Genomic DNA, 24,445 nt, shown 5'->3' on the forward strand with positions numbered 1-24,445 from the left:
GTCCCGTTTGGAGAGCCCCTGATGTGCCTAAACAGTGGAAACCCCCCAATTATAACTGAAACCCTAATCCAAACACACCCCTTACCCTAATCCCAACAGTAACCCTAACCACTCCTCTAACCCAGACACACCCAACCCTATTCCCAACCGTAAATGTAATCCAAACCCTAACCCTATCTTTAGCCCCAACCCTAACTGTAGCCCCAACCCTAACTGTAGCCCCAACCCTAGCCCTAACCCTAACCCTAGCAATAACCCTAGCCCTATCACTAGCCCTAACACTAGCCGTAACACTAGCCCTAACCCTAGCCCTAACCCTAGCCCCAACCCTAGCCCCAACCCTAACCATAGCCCTAACCCTAGCCCCAACCCTAGCCCTAACCCTAGCCCTAACCCTAGCCCCAACCCTAGCCCTAACCCTAACCCTAGCCCTAACCCTAGCCCTAACCCTAGCCCTAACCCTAGCCCTAACTCTAGTCCTAACTCTAGCCCTAACCCTAACCCTAATGGGAAAATGGAAATAAATACATTTTTTAATTTTTTTATTTTTCCCTAACTAAGGGGGTGATGAAGGGGGGTTTGATTTACTTTTATAGCAGGTTATTTAGCGGATTTTTATGATTGGCAGCTGTCACACACTGAAAGACGCTTTTCATTGCAAAAAATATTTTTTGCATTACCACATTTTGAGAGCTGTAATTTTTCCATATTTGAGTCCACAGAGTCATGTGAGATCTTGTTTTTTGCGGGACGAGTTGACGTTTTTACTGGTAACATTTTCGGACACGTGACATTTTTTGATCGCTTTTTATTCCGATTTTTGTGAGGCAGAGTGATCAAAAACCAGCTATTCATGAATTTCTTTTGGGGGAGGCGTTTATACCGTTCCGCGTTTGGTAAAATTGATAAAGCAGTTTTATTCGTCGGGTCAGTACGATTACAGCGATATCTCATTTATATCATTTTTTTTATGTTTTGGCGCTTTTATACGATAAAAACTATTTTATAGAAAAAATAATTATTTTGGTATTGCTTTATTCTCAGGACTATAACTTTTTTATTTTTTTGCTGATGATGCTGTATGGCGGCTCGTTTTTTGCGGGACAAGATGACATTTTCAGCGGTACCATGGTTATTTATATCAGTCTTTTTGATCGCGTGTTATTCCACTTTTTGTTTGGCGGTATGATAATAAAGCGTTGTTTTTGCCTCGTTTTTTTTTTTTTTTTTTTTTTTCTTACGGTGTTTACTGAAGGGGTTAACTAGAGGGGCAGTTTTATAGGTTGGGTCGTTACGGACGCGGCGATACTAAATATGTGTACTTTTATTGTTTTTTTTATTTTATTTAGCTAAAGAAATGTATTTATGGGAATAATATATATATATATTTTTTTTTCTTTATTTAGGATATTTTTTTAATTTTTTTTTTACACACATGTGGGGAATTTTTTTTTACTTTTTTACTTTGTCCCAGGGGGGGACATCACAGATCATTGATCTGGCAGTGTGCACAGCACTCTGCCAGATCTGCGATCTGCTGTGCAGGGCTGCAGACTTACCAAGTGTCTGCTCTGAGCAGACACTCGGTAAGCCACCTCCCTCCCTGCAGGACCCGGATGCCGCGGCCATCTTGGATCCGGGACCTGCGGCGAGGAGGGAGGTAGGAGACCCTCAGAGCAACGCGATCACATCGCGTTGCTCCGGGGGTCTCAGGGAAGCCCGCAGGGAGCCCCCTCCCTGCGCGATGCTTCCCTATACCACCAGTACACCGCGATCATGTTTGATTGCGGTGTGCCGGGGGTTAATGTGCCGGGGGCGGTCCGTGACCGCTCCTGGCACATAGTGCCGGATGTCAGCTGCGATATGCAGCTGACACCCGGCCGCGATCGGCCGCGCTCCCCCCGTGAGCGCCGCTGATCGGTGATGACGTACTATCCCGTCGGCGGTCATACGGGCCCACCCCACCTCGACGGGATAGTACGTCAAATGTCGGGAAGGGGTTAAGGATAAACATGTTTGTTGATCTTCTGCAACAGGCACAGTCTACTTCCTTGTCGCCTACTGCAAGCCTTGCACATTTTAAATTAGGTACAGTATACAATATATGCCTGCAAACTTTTCATTATTAGTAGGGAAAATTAAAATTTGTTAGGACTTGATTTTAGGTTGCAGTAGCAGTATACTTGAAGAAGGACTGTGAGGCAATAAACCCTGCCCATAAGCCTCTAATCCAAAACTATCCCTCCCCCACCAGCCATCTCTACACTGAATGCAGATAACTGCAGCTTTACTAGATAAAGGACAGTATTTAGCCCTCAAAAAGGACTTTTGTTTTAATGGTGCATTAGCGGTATACAAGTACTGCAATAGCCATAAAATACTACCTATATGCCTGCTCTAATCTAAGCTCTCCATCCTAGGTCAAGTCTCCCTGAACTGCTGCCAAGCAGCTAGTCACCAGGCCTTACATAAAACCCCGCGATGACGCGATGCGGCCCACCAATCTCAGTAATGCCAGTAGCCAAGATGGCTATTGCATTACCGTGTATGGTAGGCAATCTCCTCATGTTTATTGGCTGTCTAATAGTATTTTCCCACAATCATGTTTGTTCAGGCTTTCATGCAGCTGAATTTCCGCATGAATCCCGCGTCTCAGCTTATTTGCGTTTTTCCTTGCATTGTTATAAGCATTTTTGACATATGCGTTTTTGTCTCTCTTTGGTATATTATTAGATGTGCAAAGAAATAGATAGATAAATAGATACATGGATATGAGGTAGATAGATAAACATGGGGTAAATAGATATGGAGTAGATAGATAAAATATCTGTGAGATATATAATTAGTGCTTTGTGTGTAGTTTACTGTATATGGATTAATTTAATAAATAAATGAAAAAACTACATGAGGTTCCCCCCTATTTTTGAAAACCAGCCAAGGTAAATCAGACAGCTTTGGACTTATATTATCAGGTTGGGAAGGTGCCTGCTTATTGGGCCCTTCCCAGCCTAAAATACAAGCCTGCAGCTATCTCAGAATTGGGACCTCACATTAGATGGGCCAAATCTGGTGCGCTGCCTGGCTCTTCCTAATTGCCCTGGACTGGTGGCAACCAGGGTAATGGTACTTGAGGTTGATGATAGCTGTGGCTCATGTTGATGACTCCCCCATTACTAACCCGGTAATAAAACATAAAAATACCTACACAGAAAATACACTTCATTTGAATAAAGACTCCCCCCCACACTCCCCCTCGTTCATTAATTTATAAAAAAAAAATCCCTTGTAGGTCCGAAGAAATACAACAAATTCAAAGTAGTCCAGGAAAGGATACCTGGAAGACATGAAAACAGAAATAAAGATAACAGACACTCCCTTGTTCACAAATTTAGTACCCAAAATGTTGTCACACAGATCTAATACAGTCTAATATAGTCCATGTTCCCCTATGTCTCTGGCAACTGTGAAAAGTAGTAAAGTGACCGCTATTCACAGGTGCTCATTAGAGCCACCGAGTCTCGCTATGCTCAGCAAGACCCGGCGACGATGATGAGTGTTGATGTCACTAGCCAACACCAGTGAAAGCGGGAACTTTACTGCTACTCACAGATGCTTGAGACATCAGGGAACGTGGACAACATCGAACCTGCATGGAAACATTTTGGGTAATAAATTGGTGAACGAGAGAATGTTACTGACTTTATTTCTGTCTTTTAGGCATCATTTTCTAGACTACTTCAGATTCGCTGGATTGCTTCGGACCTGCTTGGGATTTTTTTTAAATAAATTGATGAATGGGGGATAGTGTGGGGGAGTATTTATTGAAATAAAGTGTTTTTTCCTGTGTGTGTGTTTTTATTTTTTTATTACCGAGTTAGTACTGGGGTTGTCATATAGACACCTCTCCATTCCTAACCCCAGGGGTTGATGGCAGCTGTGATTTTTGATAAATCACAGCTGTCATCAACCCCAGCTAGTCAGCTACCATTACCCTGATTGCCACCGCACCAGGTCAAATGCAAAGAACACGGCAAAGTGCCAGAATTGGAGTATCTCATGTGATGCAACAATTATTGGGAGCTTGCAGGCTTGTATTTTTAGACTAGAAGAGGCCCAATAACCAGGGACCTTCCCAGCCTGATAATATAAGCCCACAGCTGTCTGCTTTACCTTGGCTGGTTATCAAAAACAGGGGGGGACCGCAAGTCATTTTTAAAATTATTTATTTATTAAAACCAAGCTAAATATACCTGTGCAAACACATTTACAATCCTTGTGCTTTTTTTAACTGCGGATTTACCGCATCTAATGCAAGTCTAAAGGCCCCGTCACACATAGCGAGATCGCTAGCGAGATCGCTGCTGAGTCACAAGTTTTGTGACGCAACAGCGACCTCAGTAGCGATCTCGCTATGTGTGACACGTACCAGCGATCAGGCCCCTGCTGCGAGATCGCTGGTCGTGTCGGAATGGCCTGGACCGTTTTTTGGTCGTTGAGGTCCCGCTGACATCGCTGAATCGGTGTGTGTGACACCGATCCAGCGATGTCTTCACTGGTAACCAGGGTAAACATCGGGTTACTAAGCGCAGGGCTGCGCTTAGTAACCCGATGTTTACCCTGGTTACCAGCGTAAATGTAAAGAAAAACAAACAGTACATACTTACCATCTGATGTCCGTCAGGTCCCTTGCCGTCTGCTTCCTGCTCTGACTGAGTGCCGCCGTACAGTGAGCACAGCACAGCAGTGACGTCACCGCTGCGCTCTGCTCTCACTGTATGGCGGCACTCAGTCAGAGCAGGAAGCAGACGGCAAGGGACCTGACGGACATCAGATGGTGAGTATGTACTGTTTGTTTTTTTTGGTAACCAGGGTAAACATTGGGTTACTAAGCGCGGCCCTGCGCTTAGTAACCCGATGTTTACCTTGGTTACCCGGGTGCTGCAGGGGGACTTCGGCATCGTTGAAGACAGTTTCAACTATGCCGAAGTCGTTCCCCTGATCGTTGGTCGCTGGAGAGCTGTCTGTGTGACAGCTCCCCAGCGACCACACAGCGACTTACCAACGATCACGGCCAGGTCGTATCGCTGGTCGTGATCGTTGGTAAATCGCTATGTGTGACGGGGCCTTAAGAGTCATTTTCATGCTGCAGCCTTGAAACCCGCACCGCAGGTGAGTTTACATAAAAAAGAAGCACAGTGGGCATGAGATTTTTTTATTAATCTCATCCACTTACCGTAATTTGTACTTTCCAAGCAGTGCCTTGAATGCAGTAAAAATATGCTGCATCTAGAATGCTAGTATTACTGATAGTGGCCTAACAGTCACAAAACATGCAGGGCGTGGACTCAAGCACCTGTGATACTCTATCGAGTAATGAGTGTACCTGATCATCCCTATGCTTGATCGAGCATTGGCGAGCAAGCTTGCTCATCACTATTGACCGCAATCCAATAAACCAAAGTGAAGCTAAAGAGGGACAGAAGAAATCTATATGTACATGGCATCTTCTAGATGCCAGCTATGAGTTTTGCTACAGGAAGACCCTTCAGGAAAATGACATATTTTTGCCTTTTTTCACTCTCTTCTACGGCTGCTTTTTTTTTTTTTAATTCTATATATAAATTAGTGAACGACTTCCAGTCAGGCACCACCTGAAGAATGGCCAAGTTACTTGTTTTAACCACTTCACATCCCTGGATACCTGAAGCAGTTAAAAGAAGTTTTAAAGACTGAAAATATACACAGCAAGTCTTTTTTACATTGAATTGCTTATGTTGATTCTTTTTTTTTTTTTTTACCTTTATTGAGCGCTTTTTTAGGGTAAACCCCCCTGAAAAGGACACATACACATTCCTTTATACAGAGTTTTCCATTAACACCCATACTTCCTTCTGATCTTCATGGGTGATGACAATGCATTTCAATGTCAGCTCTGAGAATACATTCATGGTTAGACATGGCGGTGCCACACGGTTATCAGCAAAATCATATTAAAATCATAAGCTATAGTCACCTGTGAGACTATTTTAGCAGCTTAAAGATGGATAAATGTAATGTAAATCTCTTTAAATAGGAAGGAAAATATGTCAAAGGCGCTTTTCATTTTCTCTCTGTGGAGTTACTTGTAATGAACCAATATCTATATGCTTGCCACGGATTCGAGAACTTTTGGGTGGCTATCAACCGATTATTAAGTAATCTGTTTAGTAGGTAAAATGAAAATGTTCCAAGAGAGAAAATCAGCATGTTGATGAGATAAATAACACTTCTTACATACAGCCGATACATAAAATTTAATTTACCTTCAAAGCGAATATTGAACCCAGGGGCTGTTTTGGACTCATCTGTAGAGAATTCAATCCTAATGCAAGACCCTTCACTAATCAGACCTTCAAACGGCACAGTTTCTGTTTTTGCGGAATCAAAGAGAATCTTCCCGTTGCTGTACACTGCCAATCTAAAAGGATTTAAAATGAAAACATTAGCCTTTTGGGTCTTTTAGTGCATATTTGAGCCAATGACTTAAAGCTGACTTTACTCAATACTATTCTAAATATCCATCTGCACATGGGGACGAGTATAATATGAATAAAAGAAATGCATTCTGTATTGAGGTATCATACAAAGGCTTATTTCTTGTACATGACACATTTAGCGCTTGCTTGACCACATGTGGGAGTAACACGCGGGGAGCGTGGAGGTAATGACATGAATAATATTAACAAAATCAACAAAAAAACAAGAAAATGGTAAAATTATGATGTAAACGTTATACAGATTTAAAAAAAAACTATAAAAAATATAAAATCCCAGGGAATGGCTGTTAAATTATTTATAAAGAAGCTAGGTGATGCAATACAACAGTTTTGTGAGAATTTTTTTATTATGACGGGAGGAAAGTTAGAATATAAAATATTGTAATAAAGTAAATTTCAGCAAGCAAGATATGAAGAGATTAATACAATTAAAATGGGCTCTGAAATGGCAGCAGGGCTAGATAAAGTTATTGAAGGCCCCATGGGGCATGACTTTTCCTGAGGTTCTAGCACCACATTTTGAACAGTGGACATATGGTCTACTTACATACATGCCAGGACAACTTAACCTCTTTTTGGGTAAACAAGACAGCTAAAAAGTCCGCAGGGGGCACAAGTTTTTCTCATAGTTTTCCTGTTTCTGATATATCCACTAGTTCTTAGTAACATAAATGAATCTGTGCCCACTGATGAGCGATCATTGGTGGCTTTAGCTTGCAATTCACCCCCAATGTTTGTGGGTGTAAAAAGAAGCACTGAATAAATGCTTTTTATGGCTACATTGATTTACCTTAAATGAAATCTGTCACCAGTTTTTTTTAACTAATCTGAGAGCAGCATAATGTAGGTAGAGAGACCCTGATTACAGCGATATGTCACTTACTGGGCTCCTTAGTGTAGTTTTTAAAAAATAAAAGGGGAGAAGCCTGCGCTGCTTGTGGTCAGAACACAATACATAAAGTGCACATGCACATATTAATTTCTAACTGTATATCAAAATGAGACATTTAGCAAACAATTGATCAATTCTTTGAGCCACCCCGCCACGTCACGACATTCTCATAATGGGGCAGTCGTACTCTACGATTTTTATATTCGCTGTGCCGTTATGGCCTCCTAAACGTGTTGGAAGCAAGACCACATTAATCCCACTATACATTTTTTATATTTGCTGTGCCATTACGGCCTCCTAAATGTATGGGGTGTTTGCTAAATGTCTCATTTTGATATACAGTTAGAAATTAATATGTGCATGTGCACTTTTTGTATTGAGTTCTGACCATAAGCAGCGCTGGCTTCTGCAGCAAAGCAAATACAGTTAGGTCCATATATATTTGGACAGAGACAACATTTTTCTAGTTTTGGTTATAGACAATACCACAATGAATTTTAAACAAAACAATTCAGATGCAGTTGAAGTTCAGACTTTCAGCTTTCATTTGAGGGTATCCACATTAAAATCGGATGAAGGGTTTAAGAGTTTCAGCTCCTTAACATGTGCCACTGTCATGGTTCTCAATGGCAAGAGACCGTAGTAAAGCATACAAAAGGACTAGCTCTTGGAAGATGGGAACTCGAGCTGACTGTGAGCTAAACCTACCGCACAACTAACAGTGGCCGGGTAGCGTGCCTACGTTTTATCCCTAGACGCCCAGCGCCAGCCGGAGGACTGACTGACCCTAGCAGAGGAAAATACAGACCTGGCTTACCTCTAGAGAAATTTTCCCCAAAAGGCAGACAGTAGCCCCCACATATATTGTCGGTGATTTTAGAGGAAAATGACATACGAAGTATGAAGATAGGTTTAGCAAATTGAGGTCCGCTTACTAAATAGTAGGAAGACAGAAAAGGAAACTTCACAGTCAGCTGAAAACCCTTTCAAAACACCATCCTGAAATTACTTTAAGACTCTAATATCAACTCATGACACTAGAGTGGCAATTTCAGCTCACAAGAGCTTCCAGCCTCAGAAATATTCAAAAACAGAGAACTGGAACAAAAATGCAAAACAATCTTAGGACTACAAGTCCAACTTAGCTGATAGTAGTCTAGGAGCAGGAACATGCAACAGAAAGGCTTCTGGTAACATTGTTGGCCGGCATAGAAATGACTGAGGAGCAAGGCTAAATAAAAACTCCCACATCCTGATGGAAACAGGTGAACAGAGGAGATGAAGCACACAAGTTCAGTACCACCAGTAACCACCGGGGGAGCCCAGAAACCAAATTCACAACAGTACCCCCCCCTCAAGGAGGGGGCACCGAACCCCCACCAGAACCACCAGGGCGATCAGGATGAGCCCTATGAAAGGCACGGACCAAATCGGAGGCATGAACATCAGAGGCTGTCACCCAAGAATTATCCTCCTGACCGTAGCCCTTCCACTTGACCAAATACTGAAGTCTCCGTCTGGAAACACGGGAGTCCAAGATCTTCTCAACAACGTACTCCAACTCACCCTCAACCAACACCGGAGCAGGAGGCTCAACGGAAGGCACAACCGGTACCTCATACCTGCGCAACAATGACCGATGGAAGACATTATGAATAGAAAAAGATGCAGGGAGGTCCAAACGAAAGGACACAGGGTTAAGAATCTCCAATATCTTGTACGGGCCGATGAACCGAGGCTTAAACTTAGGAGAAGAAACCTTCATAGGGACAAAACGAGAAGACAACCACACCAAGTCCCCAACACAAAGACGAGGACCAGCACGACGACGGCGGTTGGCAAACTGCTGAGTCTTCTCCTGGGACAACTTCAAATTGTCCACCACATGCCCCCAAATCTGATGCAACCTCTCCACCACAGCATCCACTCCAGGACAATCCGAAGACTCCACCTGACCGGAAGAGAAACGAGGATGAAACCCCGAATTACAGAAGAAAGGAGAAACCAAGGTGGCAGAACTAGCCCGGTTATTGAGGGCAAACTCCGCCAAGGGCAAAAAGGCAACCCAATCATCCTGATCCGCAGACACAAAACACCTCAAATAAGTCTCCAAGGTCTGATTAGTTCGCTCGGTCTGGCCATTAGTCTGAGGATGGAAAGCAGACGAAAAAGACAAATCAATGCCCATCCTAGCACAGAACGCTCGCCAAAATCTAGACACGAATTGGGTTCCCCTGTCAGAAACGATATTCTCCGGAATACCATGCAAGCGAACCACATTTTGAAAAAACAGAGGAACCAGTTTGGATGAGGAAGGCAATTTAGGCAAGGGGACCAAATGGACCATCTAAGAGAAACGGTCACACACCACCCAGATGACAGACATCTTCTGAGAAACAGGGAGATCAGAAATAAAATCCATGGAGATGTGAGTCCAAGGCCTCTTCGGAATAGGCAAAGATAACAACAATCCACTAGCCCGAGAACAACAAGGCTTGGCCCGAGCACAAACATCACAAGACTGCACAAAACCTCGCACATCTCGCGACAGGGAAGGCCACCAGAAGGACCTAGCCACCAAATCCCTGGTACCAAAGATTCCAGGATGACCAGCCAACGCAGAAGAATGGACCTCCGAGATGACTCTACTGGTCCAATCATCCGGAACAAACAGTCTACCAGGCGGGCAACGATCAGGTCTATCCGCCTGAAACTCCTGCAAGACCCGTCGCAAGTCTGGGGAAACAGCAGATAATATCACTCCATCCTTAAGGATACCTGTAGGTTCAGAATTACCAGGGGAATCAGGCTCAAAACTCCTAGAAAGGGCATCCGCCTTCACATTTTTAGAACCCGGTAGGTAAGAAACCACAAAATTAAACCGAGAGAAAAATAACGACCAGCGCGCCTGTCTAGGATTCAGGCGCCTGGCAGACTCAAGATAAATCAAATTCTTGTGGTCGGTCAATACCACCACCTGATGTCTAGCCCCCTCAAGCCAATGACGCCACTCCTCAAAAGCCCACTTCATAGCCAAGAGCTCCCGATTACCAATATCATAATTTCGCTCAGCGGGCAAAAATTTACGAGAAAAGAACGCGCAAGGTCTCATCACGGAGCAGTCGAAACTTTTCTGCGACAAAACCGCCCCAGCTCCGATTTCTGAAGCGTCGACCTCAACCTGAAAAGGAAGAGTAACATCAGGCTGACGCAATACAGGGGCGGAAGAAAAGCGGCGCTTAAGCTCCCGAAAGGCCTCCACAGCAGCAGGGGACCAATCAGCAACATCAGCACCCTTCTTAGTCAAATCAGTCAACGGCTTAGCAACATCAGAAAAACCAGTTATAAATCGACGATAAAAATTAGCAAAGCCCAAAAACTTCTGAAGGCTCTTAAGAGAAGAGGGTTGCGTCCAATCACAAATAGCCTGAACCTTGACAGGGTCCATCTCAATGGAAGAGGGGGAAAAAATGTACCCCAAAAACGAAATCTTTTGAACCCCAAAAACACACTTAGAACCCTTTACACACAAGGAATTAGAGCGCAAAACCTGAAAAACCCTCCTGACCTGTTGGACATGAGAGTCCCAGTCATCCGAAAAAATCAAAATATCATCCAGATACACAATCATAAATTTATCCAAATATTCACGGAAAATGTCATGCATAAAAGACTGAAAGACTGAAGGGGCATTTGAAAGACCAAAAGGCATTACTAAATACTCAAAATGGCCCTCAGGCGTATTAAATGCGGTTTTCCACTCATCCCCCTGCTTAATTCACACTAAATTATACGCCCCACGAAGATCAATCTTAGAGAACCACTTGGCCCCCTTTATTCGAGCAAACAAATCAGTAAGCAGTGGCAAAGGATACTGATATTTAACCGTGATTTTATTCAAAAGCCGATAATCAATACACGGCCTCAAAGAGCCATCTTTTTTAGATACAAAGAAAAAAACGGCTCCTAAGGGAGATGACGAAGGACGAATATGTCCCTTTTCCAAGGACTCCTTAATATATTCCCGCATAGCAGCATGTTCAGGCACAGATAGATTAAATAAACGACCCTTTGGAAACTTACTGCCCGGAATCAGATCTATAGTACAATCGCAATCTCTGTGCGGAGGTAGTGAACCAAGTTTAGGCTCCTCAAAAACGTCACGATAATCAGATAAAAATTCCGGAATCTCAGAGGGAATAGATGACGAAATGGAAACCAAAGGTACGTCCCCATGAGTCCCCTGACATCCCCAGCTTAACACAGACATTGCTTTCCAGTCGAGGACTGAGTTATGAGATTGCAGCCATGGCAATCCAAGCCCCAACACATCATGTAGATTATACAACACAAGGAAGCGAATAATCTCCTGGTGATCCGGATTAATACGCAAAGTTACTTGTGTCCAGTATTGTGGTTTATTACTAGCCAATGGCGTGGAGTCAATACCCTTCAGAGGTATGGGAACTTCCAGAGGCTCTAAATTAAACCCACAGCGTTTGGCAAAGGACCAATCCATAAGACTCAAAGCGGCGCCAGAGTCGACATAGGCGTCCGCGGTAATAGACGATAAAGAGCAAATCAGGGTCACAGACAGAATAAACTTAGACTGTAAAGTGCCAATTGAAACAGACTTATCAACCTTCTTAGTACGTTTAGAGCATGCTGATATAACATGAGTTGAATCACCACAATAGAAGCATAACCCATTTTTTCTCCTAAAATTCTGTCGTTCGCTTCTGGACAGAATTCTATCACATTGCATAATCTCTGGCGCCTTCTCAGTAGACACCGCCAAATGGTGCACAGGTTTGCGCTCCCGCAAACGCCGATCAATCTGAATAGCCATTGTCATGGACTCATTCAGACCTGTAGGCACAGGGAACCCCACCATAACATCTTCAATGGCATCAGAGAGACCCTCTCTGAAATTCGCCGCCAGGGCGCACTCATTCCACTGAGTAAGCACAGACCACTTACGAAATTTTTGGCAGTATATTTCAACCTCATCTTGCCCTTGAGACAGGGCCATCAAGGCTTTTTCAGCCTGAATCTCTAAATGAGGTTCCTCATAAAGCAACCCCAAAGCCAGGAAAAACGCATCCACATTGAGCAACGCAGGATCCCCTGGTGCCAAAGCAAATGCCCAATCCTGAGGGTCGCCCCGGAGCAAGGAAATTACAATCCTGACCTGCTGTGCAGGATCTCCAGCGGAGCGAGATCTCAGAGACAAAAATAATTTACAATTATGTTTGAAATTCTGGAAGCGAGATCTATCCCCGGAGAAAAATTCAGGTAAAGGAATTCTAGGTTCAGATATAGGAGCATGAATTACAAAATCCTGTAAACTTTGAACCTTCATAGCGAGATTATCCAAACCAATAGCTAAACTCTGAGGATCCATATTAATCAGGTGAAATCAGAACCATTCAAGGATTAGAAGGAGAGAGAGACGAAGGCTGCAGTAAGCAGAGATGCAAGTGAATCAACTAATGAGCAAACTCAGAAAAAAAAAAAAAAATTCTCTGCAGACTTCTTTTCTCTGCTTTCTTCTGCCAATTATTTTAACTCTTGGCCGGCCAAACTGTCATGGTTCTCAATGGCAAGAGACCGTAGTAAAGCATACAAAAGGACTAGCTCTTGGAAGATGGGAACTCGAGCTGACTGTGAGCTAAACCTACCGCACAACTAACAGTGGCCGGGTAGCGTGCCTACGTTTTATCCCTAGACGCCCAGCGCCAGCCGGAGGACTGACTGACCCTAGCAGAGGAAAATACAGACCTGGCTTACCTCTAGAGAAATTTTCCCCAAAAGGCAGACAGTAGCCCCCACATATATTGTCGGTGATTTTAGAGGAAAATGACATACGAAGTATGAAGATAGGTTTAGCAAATTGAGGTCCGCTTACTAAATAGTAGGAAGACAGAAAAGGAAACTTCACAGTCAGCTGAAAACCCTTTCAAAACACCATCCTGAAATTACTTTAAGACTCTAATATCAACTCATGACACCAGAGTGGCAATTTCAGCTCACAAGAGCTTCCAGCCTCAGAAATATTCAAAAACAGAGAACTGGAACAAAAATGCAAAACAATCTTAGGACTACAAGTCCAACTTAGCTGATAGTAGTCTAGGAGCAGGAACATGCAACAGAAAGGCTTCTGGTAACATTGTTGGCCGGCATAGAAATGACTGAGGAGCAAGGCTAAATAGAAACTCCCACATCCTGATGGAAACAGGTGAACAGAGGAGATGAAGCACACAAGTTCAGTACCACCAGTAACCACCGGGGGAGCCCAGAAACCAAATTCACAACATGCCACCCTGTTTTTAAAAGGACCAAAAGTAATTGGACAGATTCAATAATTTTAAATAAAATGTTCATTTCTAGTACTTGGTTGAAAACCCTTTCTTGGCAATGACTGCCTGAAGTCTTGAACTCATGGACATCACCAGACGCTGTGTTTCTCCTTTTTTATGCTCTGCCAGGCCTTCACTGCGGTGGTTTTTCAGTTGCTGTGTGTTTGTGGGCCTTTCTGTCTGAAGTTTAGTCTTTAACAAGTGAAATGCATGCTCAATTTGGTTGAGATCAGGTGACTGACTTGGCCATTCAAGAATATTCCACTTCTTTGCTTTAATAAACTCCTGGGTTGCTTTGGCTTTATGTTTTGGGTCATTGCCCATCTGTAGTATGAAACGACGACCAATCAGTTTGGCTGCATTTGGCTGGATCTGAGCACACAGTATGTCTCTGAATACCTCAGAATTCATTCGGCTGCTTCTGTCCTGTGTCACATCATCAATAAACACTAGTGACCCAGTGCCACTGGCAGCCATGCATGCCCAAGCCATCACACTGCCTCCGCCGTGTTTTACAGATGATGTGATATGCTTTGGATCATGAGCTGTACCACGCCTTCGCCATACTTTTCTCTTTCCATCATTCTGGTAGAGGTTGATCTTGGTTTCATCTGTCCAAAGAATGTTCTTCCAGAACTGTGCTGGCTTTTTTAGATGTTTTTTAGCAAAGTCCAGTCTAGACTTTTTATTCTTGATGCTTATGAGTGGCTTGCACCGTGCAGTGAACCCTCTGTAGTTACTTTCATGCAGTCTTCTCTTTATGGTAGATTTGGATATTGATACGCCGACCTCCTGGAGAGTGTTGGTCACTTGGTTGGCTGTTGTGAAGGGGTTTCTCTTCACCATGGAGATTATTCTTCTATCCTCCACCACTGTTGTCTTCCGTGGACGCCCAGGTCTTTTTGCATTGATGAGTTCACCAGTGCTTTCTTTCTTTCTCAGGATGTACCAAACTGTAGATTTTGCCACTCCTAATATTGTAGCAATTTCTCGGATGGGTTTTTTTCTGTTTTCGCAGCTTAAAGATGGCTTGTTTCACCTGCATGGAGAGCTCCTTTGACCGCATGTTTACTTAAATAGAGGGAAAACAAACAAGTTTACCAATAGAAAACCCCCATAAAACTACAATACTTTATTGAATAACCCAGACACAAGAATAAATAGATAACGCCCTACCTCATAGGTCAGCTAGAGTACAAGGGAAGGGGTAAAAATCCCCAAATAGACCTTTACAAATATAAGATATATAACAAGGTTTGAGGATGTCTTCACACATGTGATGCACACACATAAACTATAAGGGTGTACAGATATAAATGAAGTATCCCTATAGGCTAAGAGTTGGCCCTAGAGATACAACTACCTAGATGCGGGGGTTGGCACCCTTAAAGAAATCGAGAATGGCGCCCCCGCTCGTGCGATGACTTACCCTAGTCTCCTGGCTCATCCCTACAAGGGATAGAGTGAGAAACAGAACGCCAGATGGCTGTAAATAACTTGTAAATATATATACATATGTGTGGTGCCTCTTACATAACGTCTCAGGCCCTCCCCTCCAGTGTGCTGTAAGACCCAAGGATAGAGATCATTGTACATATATATAACACATTTGATGGGGGGGTATATATAAACGGAGAACCTTGTATAGTAGAGGGCACCAAAAAAGTACAAAGCTGAAGACGCCAATCTAAAAAACAAACCTACTCAAGCTGACCAATACCAATGTATATACCACATAGATAATAAAATTACACCACATATAACTGGAACAAATTATTTGCAGAAACTCATAGGATAAAGTCAAATAGATGCATTAATTCAAGATGATGTTATACTCATCTGTTGAAGACTGCAAATCGTCCAGATATCATGGCTCACATTGATGACTTAGAAGCAAGAAATACCTCACCACTACTCTCGACGCGTTTCCCCCACATGGTTGGGTTCATCAGGAGAGACTAGATGAAAATATGGCAGTATAGATGATTGAAAACAAATAGGGCTGCGGTGATTACCTAGAGGTGCCTCCTTCATATACGCGCTCATATCCAGACACTTCCTGTTTAACGATGTGCTATACCGTTGCCTGATTTCTACAGACACAAATCCCGGGAGCGCAATGCTAAGCTCCAATAGCCGCCATGCCAGTGGAGTCCAGGAACGCCCCCATACAAAGGTAAGAAACCTAGCATGCTCTAGCGGCTCAGAAGGAGAGGTGTAGCCAGCGGCTGCTGCTGAATACGGCGCATGCGCCCAGCAACGAGGGCTGATGATGTCAGACAACACCAGAGCGCAGGCAATAAAAGACTAGTATGTATAGTAGCATACCCCGATGATGAAGGGCTGCCACAGTGTAGAGTATTTGCGCCGTAAACAAATGCACCTATATGGTGCGCACACATGGAAATTGGTAAGAACGGTAAAAAGCTCAGATATTAAAAAATAAAGGCATACAACCAAAACCGCATTGCCATTAGCGGTAGCGCATACCACATAACCTGGCAGTCAAGGCAGTAAAATACAGGGTAAGATACAGTAAATATATCTATACATAAGTATAACATGCTAGCACATATGAATGGGAGCATTAGCTCTTCATGGCAACATCTTTTATGAGCGAAACATGGAGGACCTATAACCCGCAACAAATCAATGTGTACAAATAAACATACAACATGATGAAAAACACCAGATAAATAATGAAAAGAACCGGGCAAATATCCCAAGTTAAAAGGTCTGGCTAGTGATAATGGACTACTGACTTACAAAAAACAGCAATAATTTTGCTGTTCATTTAGACCATCCGGTACAAGGGTTCGCAGCCTGAAAATCCATTGACATTCTTTTTGTAAAAGTAATTTGTCCAAATTTCCGCCCCGTGGGTTACGTCGCACCACTTCAAGGACACAGAAAGAAATAGCTCTACTATCATTGGAATGGGTCAATCTGACATGCTTTGCCACTGGTGTGTCCCGCTTATGTTTTATATCACCGAGATGCCGATAATTCTCGGGACCTCACATATATCTGTTTTAGGTGATGGGTGAAGTAGATCATGACGGGTACAACCAGCTGCATTTCTCCATGCCCCATCCAAAACCACTCCCGGGTAACCCCTCTGCCTAAACCTACATTTGAGATCATGAGCCTGTGTAGTGAACTCTTGATTGTCAGAACAATTTCTCCTGATACGTAGGAATTGACCTTTAGGGATACCCTTGCGCAATGTGCCTGGATGAAAACTATCCCATCTAAGGAGACCATTAGTGGACGTTGGTTTCCTGAAGGTCCTGGTAGAGATCCCTCCCTTGTGATTTTTCTGAATATTAAGGTCAAGAAAGTTGATGGACTCCTCATGTATCTCTGAAGTAAACCTCATATTGATTTCATTATCATTAATACACAGGATAAAGTGGTTAAATTCATCCACAGTGCCAGTCCATAGCATAAACACATCGTCGATGAATCTCGACCAAAATAAAATCTTAGGGAACCACCAGGCCTCCTCCACCAGGATAGTAGTCTCCTCCCACCAGCCCAGGAAAAGATTAGCATACGATGGGGCACAAGGACTCCCCATCGCAGTTCCCCTGAGCTGGTGGTAGGTCCTCCCAAAAAACAGGAAGTAATTGTGATTTAGGATGTACATCATGAGTTCAACAACAAATTTGTTATGCGGGGTACATTGATTGGCTCGGGTTCTCAGAAAATATTCCACCCCCCTGATGCCTGCCTCATGTGGAATATTGCTGTATAATGCTTCTACGTCAATGGACGCAAGGTAGGTGTCTGTCCCAATGTCCATGTCCTCAAGTTTAGTAAGTAAATCCATAGTATCCCTCAAGTACGAGGGTAGTGAGGTTACAAATGGACGAAGAATCCGATCAACATAAATCCCCACATTTTGACCCAGGGAATCAACACCAGACACGATAGGGCGTCCTTTCAACGGAGCAACTCCCTTATGTATTTTAGGGAGACAGTAAAAGGCAGGCACCAGGGGGAAAGACGGGGAGAGAAAATCAAACTCATCCTTGGTTAGTAATCCAAGGTCTAGACCTTTGGCTAAAATATCTATGAGGATATCAATGTAGAGCAAGGTTGGATCTCTCTTGAGAATTTCATACGTCTTTCTGTCATCTAATATCAGCTGGCACATAGTCATATATTGGTCATGATTCATCAAGACCATGTTGCCCCCCTTATCGGAGGGCTTGATGACAATCTCTTTATTCTTTTCTAATTCCGTTAGGGCCCGTGACTCTGATACGGTGAGGTTAGGTGGTGGATCCCACCCCCTATCTTTGGGGTTAATCCTCAACAATTCCTCCTCTACCACTTTCAGAAAGATATCCACAGAGTCCAACCCCCCAGCCGGGGGTGCTCTAGTGCTCTTCCGTTTAAGCGACGTAAAAGGACCCAGACCAACATTGTGTTCACTGTCACTCAGCAGTTCAGTCAAGATATCAACGGCCTCAAGATCCTCAACCGGAATCCCCATACTCTCACATCTTTCCCTGTCTTTCTGAAGATAAAACTTGTGCCATTTGAGTTTACGTGCAAAAAGGTTCACGTCCTTAACCCAACCAAATGCATCATATCTAGTTGTGGGTACAAAATTAAGGCCCTTGAGTAATACACTGTATTCGTCGTACGACAATTTATAATTACTGAGATTAATAATTTGTCCCGACCCCACAGGATTTAGGTCATTCTGTTTCTCAGTGGGTATCCAAGTGGGGTCCTCTGCTCCAAAAAAGAGGCAGAAGAGGAGGATGAATGGGATGAGGGTATAGATACTGGCGTCCCTAGTGACGGTTCGCCCGTTGTAATCACTGAGGTATTTGTGTGAGACCCCGTCTGTGGCCGCATATCCCCTGTTGGTCCCATAGGGGCACCCAGATGCGTATTGTGATTCTGACATCTGCGTCTTTGTCCTCTACCTCGTGTTCTCCCCCTCTGTCTCCACCTCTGTTGTGAATTCGGTTTGTGGGCTCCCCCGGTGGTCTGTTATGGTAGTGTCTCTTATGTGCCTTCCTCCATCTCTGATTACCTGTCGCCACCCTCTTGGGGAGTTTCCTATTTAAGGCTGCTTGGCTGTTAGTCACATGCCGGCCAACAATGTGCTAGTAGCATTCTGTTGCATTCACCTGCCTCAAGTTCCAGTTCAGCTAAGTTGAATTTTGTTTCTTGTTTTGCTATTTTTGTCCAGCTATCTGCAATGTGACTCTTCAGTGCTGGAAGCTCTTGTGGACAGAAAATTACTACTCCAGTGGCATGAGTTGTCACTGGAGTTTAAAGTAATTTCTGGATGGTGTTTTTGAATAGTGATTTTTAGGTCGACCGTGAAGTAACTCTTTCCTGTCCTTCTGCTATCTAGTAAGCGGACCTCACTGTGCTAAATCTGCTGTTCATCCTACGTATGTCATTTCCTCTGAACTCACCGTCAATATCTGTGGGGGCCTACTATCATCTTTTGGGGTTCCTCACTGGAGGTAAGGCAGGCCTGTATATTCCTCTTATAGGGGTAGTTAGATCTCCGGCTGGCGCGTGGTGTCTAGGGCATCGTAGGTACATCCCCCGGCTACTGTAAGTGTTGGGTCAGGTTCAGGTCACGGTCGACCTTAGTTTCCATCACCCGAGAGCTAGTCCGTTTTGTATTTTTTCCCATGGTCATTGGGGTAACCATAACAGTTTGGCCGGCCAGTAAAAAATCTATGTGTTAAAATATGCACTAAAGTAGGAAGGAGAAGAAGAGGTTTTTTTTTTTCTGTGTTTGAAAGTGCACCTTAGTTTGATCATTTGTATTCCTTGCTTAAACTGCAGTCTTCAGCCTTTTTTTTTCTCCTCTCCTCTTAACCTCTGAATGCTTGGGTTACACCCATTTGAAACATGGATCCACAGAGTTTAGTTGCGGGTTTGAATAACCTTGCGACAAAAGTACAGAACCTACAAGATTTTGTTATACGTGCTCCAATGTCTGAACCTAAGATTCCTCTGCCTGAATACTTTACCGGAGACAGATCCCGGTTTTTGAGTTTCAGAGAAAATTGCAAATTGTTTTTGTCTCTGAGATCTCACTCTGCTGGTGATCAGACTCAACAAGTTAAAATTGTTATCTCTCTACTGCGCGGCGACCCACAAAGTTGGGCATTTGCATTATCGCCAGGGGATCCTGCGTTGTTAAATGTAGATGCGTTTTTTCAGGCTTTGGGGTTGCTTTATGAAGAACCTAATTTGGAGATTTTGGCTGAGAAAGCCTTGATAGCTCTTTCCCAAGGGCAAGATGAAGCTGAGATATACTGCCAGAAATTCCGTAAATGGTCGGTGCTTACTAAATGGAATGAGTGCGCTTTAGCAGCTAATTTCAGAGAAGGTCTCTCTGATGCCGTGAAGGATGTCATGGTGGGGTTCCCTGTGCCTACAGGTCTGAATGATGCCATGAAATTGGCTATCCAGATTGATCGGCGTTTGCGGGAGCGCAAATCTGTGCACCATATGGCGGGGTCTTCTGAGGAAGAATCTGTGCACCATATGGCGGTATCTTCTGAGCAAAAACCTGTGCACCATATGGCGGTGTCTTCTGAGCAAAGACCTGTGCACCATTTGGCGGTGACCTCTGAAAAGGCATTGGAGCATATGCAATGCGATCGTGTTTTGTCTAGAGGCGAACGTCAAAATTACAGGCGCAAAAATGGATTGTGCTTCTACTGTGGAGATCCAGCTCATGTTATATCAGCATGCTCTAAACGTATAAATAAGGTTGATAAAAAGGTTGATAAATCTTTTTCTACAGGTACCTTGCAGTCAAAATTTCTTTTGTCCGTGACATTGATTTGTACCTTATCATCTGTGACTGTGAATGCTTATGTGGATTCTGGCGCCGCTCTGAGTCTCATGGATTGGTCCTTTGCCAAGCGTTGTGGGTTTGATTTGGAGCCGTTGGAAGTTTCTATTCCCCTGAAGGGTATTGATTCTACACCTTTGGCTAGCAATAAACCACAATATTGGACACAAGTGACTATGCGTCTTACCCCAGACCATCAGGAGATTATTCGTTTCCTTGTATTATATAACCTACATGATGTCTTAGTGCTTGGATTACCATGGTTACAGATTCATAATCCCGTCTTGGACTGGAAATCTATGTCTGTGTTGAGCTGGGGATGTCGGGGTATTCATGGGGATGCACCTTTGGTTCCTATTTCTTCATCTACTCCCTCTGAGATCCCAGCATTTCTGTCAGATTTTTATGATGTCTTTCAAGAGCCTAAAGTTGATTCTCTCCCTCCCCACAGAGAGTGTGACTGCGCTATTGAATTGATCCCCGGTAGTAAGTTTCCTAAGGGTCGCTTGTTTAATTTGTCTGTACCTGAACATACTGCTATGCGGGAGTATATCAGAGAATCCTTGGAAAAGGGTCATATTCGCCCCTCGTTGTCTCCACTAGGGGCAGGATTTTTCTTTGTAGGTAAAAAGGATGGTTCATTGAGACCTTGTATCGACTATCGACTTTTGAATAAGATTACAGTTAAATACCAGTACCCGTTACCTTTACTGACTGATCTGTTTGCTCGTATAAAGGGGGCTAAGTGGTTCACTAAGATCGATCTACGTGGTGCGTATAATTTGGTGCGGATTAAGCAGGGGGATGAGTGGAAGACCGCATTTAATACGCCTGAAGGCCATTTTGAGTATTTGGTAATGCCTTTCGGTCTCGCAAATGCCCCTTCCGTTTTTCAGTCCTTTATGCACGATATTTTCCGTGAATATCTGGATAAGTTTATGATTGTGTATTTGGATGATATTCTTGTTTTTTCGGAGGACTGGGAATCTCACGTTCAACAGGTCAGGAGAGTTTTTCAGGTTTTGCGAGCTAATTCTCTTTTTGTAAAGGGCTCAAAGTGTAGTTTTGGAGTTCAGAGAATTTCCTTTTTGGGATATATTTTTTCCCCTTCATCTATGGAGATGGACCCTGTCAAGGTCCAGGCTATTTGTGATTGGATGCAACCTACTTCTTTGAAGAGTCTGCAAAAGTTCTTGGGTTTTGCTAATTTCTATCGCCGATTTATAGCGGGTTTTTCTGCCATTGCTAAACCTTTGACTGATTTGACCAAAAAGGGTGCTGATGTTGCTAATTGGTCCTCTGCGGCTGTGGAGGCCTTTCAGGAGCTTAAGCGCCGCTTTTCTTCCGCTCCTGTGTTGCGCCAACCTGATGTGTTACTTCCGTTCCAGGTTGAGGTGGATGCTTCGGAGATCGGAGCAGGTGCAGTTTTGTCGCAGAAAGATCCTGACTGCTCAGTAATGAGACCATGTGCGTTTTTCTCCCGAAAGTTTTCGCCTGCTGAGCGAAATTATGATGTGGGAAATCGGGAACTTCTGGCCATGAAGTGGGCGTTTGAGGAGTGGCGTCATTGGCTTGAGGGTGCTAGACACCAGGTGGTGGTCCTCACTGACCACAAGAATCTAATTTATCTTGAGTCGGCCAGGCGTCTGAATCCTAGACAGGCGCGCTGGTCGTTGTTTTTCTCCCGATTTAACTTTGTGGTGTCATATCTGCCTGGGTCCAAGAATGTGAAGGCGGATGCCCTCTCTAGGAGTTTTGAGCCTGACTCGCCTGGCGATTCCGAACCTACCGGCATCCTGAAGGATGGGGTGATATTGTCAGCTGTCTCCCCAGACCTGCGGCGTTCTTTGCAGGAGTTTCAGGGGGATAGGCCTGATCGCTGTCCGCCTGGTAGACTGTTTGTCCCTGATGATTGGACCAGTAGAGTTATCTCGGAGGTTCATTCTTCCGCGTTGACAGGTCACCCTGGAATTTTTGGCACCAGGGATTTGGTGTCTAGGTCCTTCTGGTGGCCTTCTTTGTCTCGAGATGTGCGCATGTTTGTGCAGTCCTGTGATGTTTGTGCTCGGGCCAAGCCCTGCTGTTCTAGGGCCAGTGGGTTGTTGTTGCCCTTGCCTATTCCTAAGAGGCCTTGGACGCACATCTCTATGGACTTTATTTCTGACCTTCCGGTTTCTCGTAGGATGTCTGTCATCTGGGTGATTTGTGACCGTTTTTCCAAGATGGTTCATTTGGTACCTTTACCCAAATTGCCCTCCTCCTCTGAGTTGGTTCCTCTATTTTTTCAGAATGTGGTGCGTTTGCATGGTATTCCTGAGAATATAGTGTCTGACAGGGGTACTCAGTTTGTGTCTAGATTTTGGCGGACGTTCTGTGCCAGGATGGGTATCGATTTGTCTTTTTCGTCTGCATTCCATCCTCAGACTAATGGCCAGACTGAGCGTACTAATCAGACCTTGGAGACTTACTTGAGGTGTTTTGTGTCCGCTGATCAGGATGATTGGCTTGACTTTTTGCCATTGGCAGAGTTTGCCCTTAACAATCGGGCTAGTTCTGCCACTTTGGTTTCTCCATTTTTTTGTAATTCAGGGTTTCACCCTCGGTTTTCGTCCGGTCAATTGGAGTCTTCGGATTGTCCTGGAGTGGATGCTGTGGTTGATAGGATGCATCAGATTTGGGGACAGGTTGTGGACAATCTGAAGTTGTCCCAGGAGAAGACTCAACAGTTCACTAATCGTCATCGGCGTATTGGTCCTCGTCTTTGTGTTGGGGACCTGGTGTGGCTGTCTTCTCGATTTGTTCCTATGAAGGTCTCGTCTCCTAAGTTTAAGCCTCGGTTTATCGGCCCTTATAGGATTCTGGAGGTTCTTAATCCTGTGTCCTTTCGTTTGGACCTCCCAGCATCTTTTAATATCCATAATGTTTTCCATCGGTCATTATTGCGGAGGTATGAGGTACCGGTTGTTCCTTCTGCTGATCCACCTGCTCCTGTGTTGGTTGAGGGTGAATTGGAGTATGTGGTGGAAAAGATCTTGGACTCCCGTGTTTCCAGACGGAAACTTCAGTATCTGGTTAAGTGGAAAGGTTATGGCCAGGAGGATAATTCTTGGGTGACAGCATCCGATGTTCATGCTCCTGATTTGGTTCGTGCATTTCATAGTGCTCATCCAGGTCGCCCTGGTGGTTCTGGTGAGGGTTCGGTGCCCCCTCCTTAAGGGGGGGGTACTGTTGTGAATTCGGTTTGTGGGCTCCCCCGGTGGTCTGTTATGGTAGTGTCTCTTATGTGCCTTCCTCCATCTCTGATTACCTGTCGCCACCCTCTTGGGGAGTTTCCTATTTAAGGCTGCTTGGCTGTTAGTCACATGCCGGCCAACAATGTGCTAGTAGCATTCTGTTGCATTCACCTGCCTCAAGTTCCAGTTCAGCTAAGTTGAATTTTGTTTCTTGTTTTGCTATTTTTGTCCAGCTATCTGCAATGTGACTCTTCAGTGCTGGAAGCTCTTGTGGACAGAAAATTACTACTCCAGTGGCATGAGTTGTCACTGGAGTTTAAAGTAATTTCTGGATGGTGTTTTTGAATAGTGATTTTTAGGTCGACCGTGAAGTAACTCTTTCCTGTCCTTCTGCTATCTAGTAAGCGGACCTCACTGTGCTAAATCTGCTGTTCATCCTACGTATGTCATTTCCTCTGAACTCACCGTCAATATCTGTGGGGGCCTACTATCATCTTTTGGGGTTCCTCACTGGAGGTAAGGCAGGCCTGTATATTCCTCTTATAGGGGTAGTTAGATCTCCGGCTGGCGCGTGGTGT

At 44.1% G+C, this 24,445-nt stretch overlaps 1 protein-coding gene across 2 annotated transcripts in view; it reads right to left on the reverse strand.

Annotated features, from left to right (window-relative positions):
* SEZ6L (seizure related 6 homolog like) overlaps positions 1 to 24,445 on the reverse strand; it is a 926,161-nt gene that overhangs the window by 137,534 nt on the left and 764,182 nt on the right. For both annotated transcript variants that reach the window (XM_077295464.1, XM_077295454.1), the window contains one exon: positions 6,303 to 6,457. In XM_077295464.1, the coding sequence (XP_077151579.1) occupies positions 6,303 to 6,457 (155 nt within the window). The remainder of the gene's footprint in view (positions 1 to 6,302; positions 6,458 to 24,445) is intronic.

Source organism: Ranitomeya variabilis, chromosome 1 (genome assembly GCF_051348905.1).
Source record: "Ranitomeya variabilis isolate aRanVar5 chromosome 1, aRanVar5.hap1, whole genome shotgun sequence".
NCBI classification, from domain to species: Eukaryota; Metazoa; Chordata; class Amphibia; order Anura; family Dendrobatidae; genus Ranitomeya; species Ranitomeya variabilis.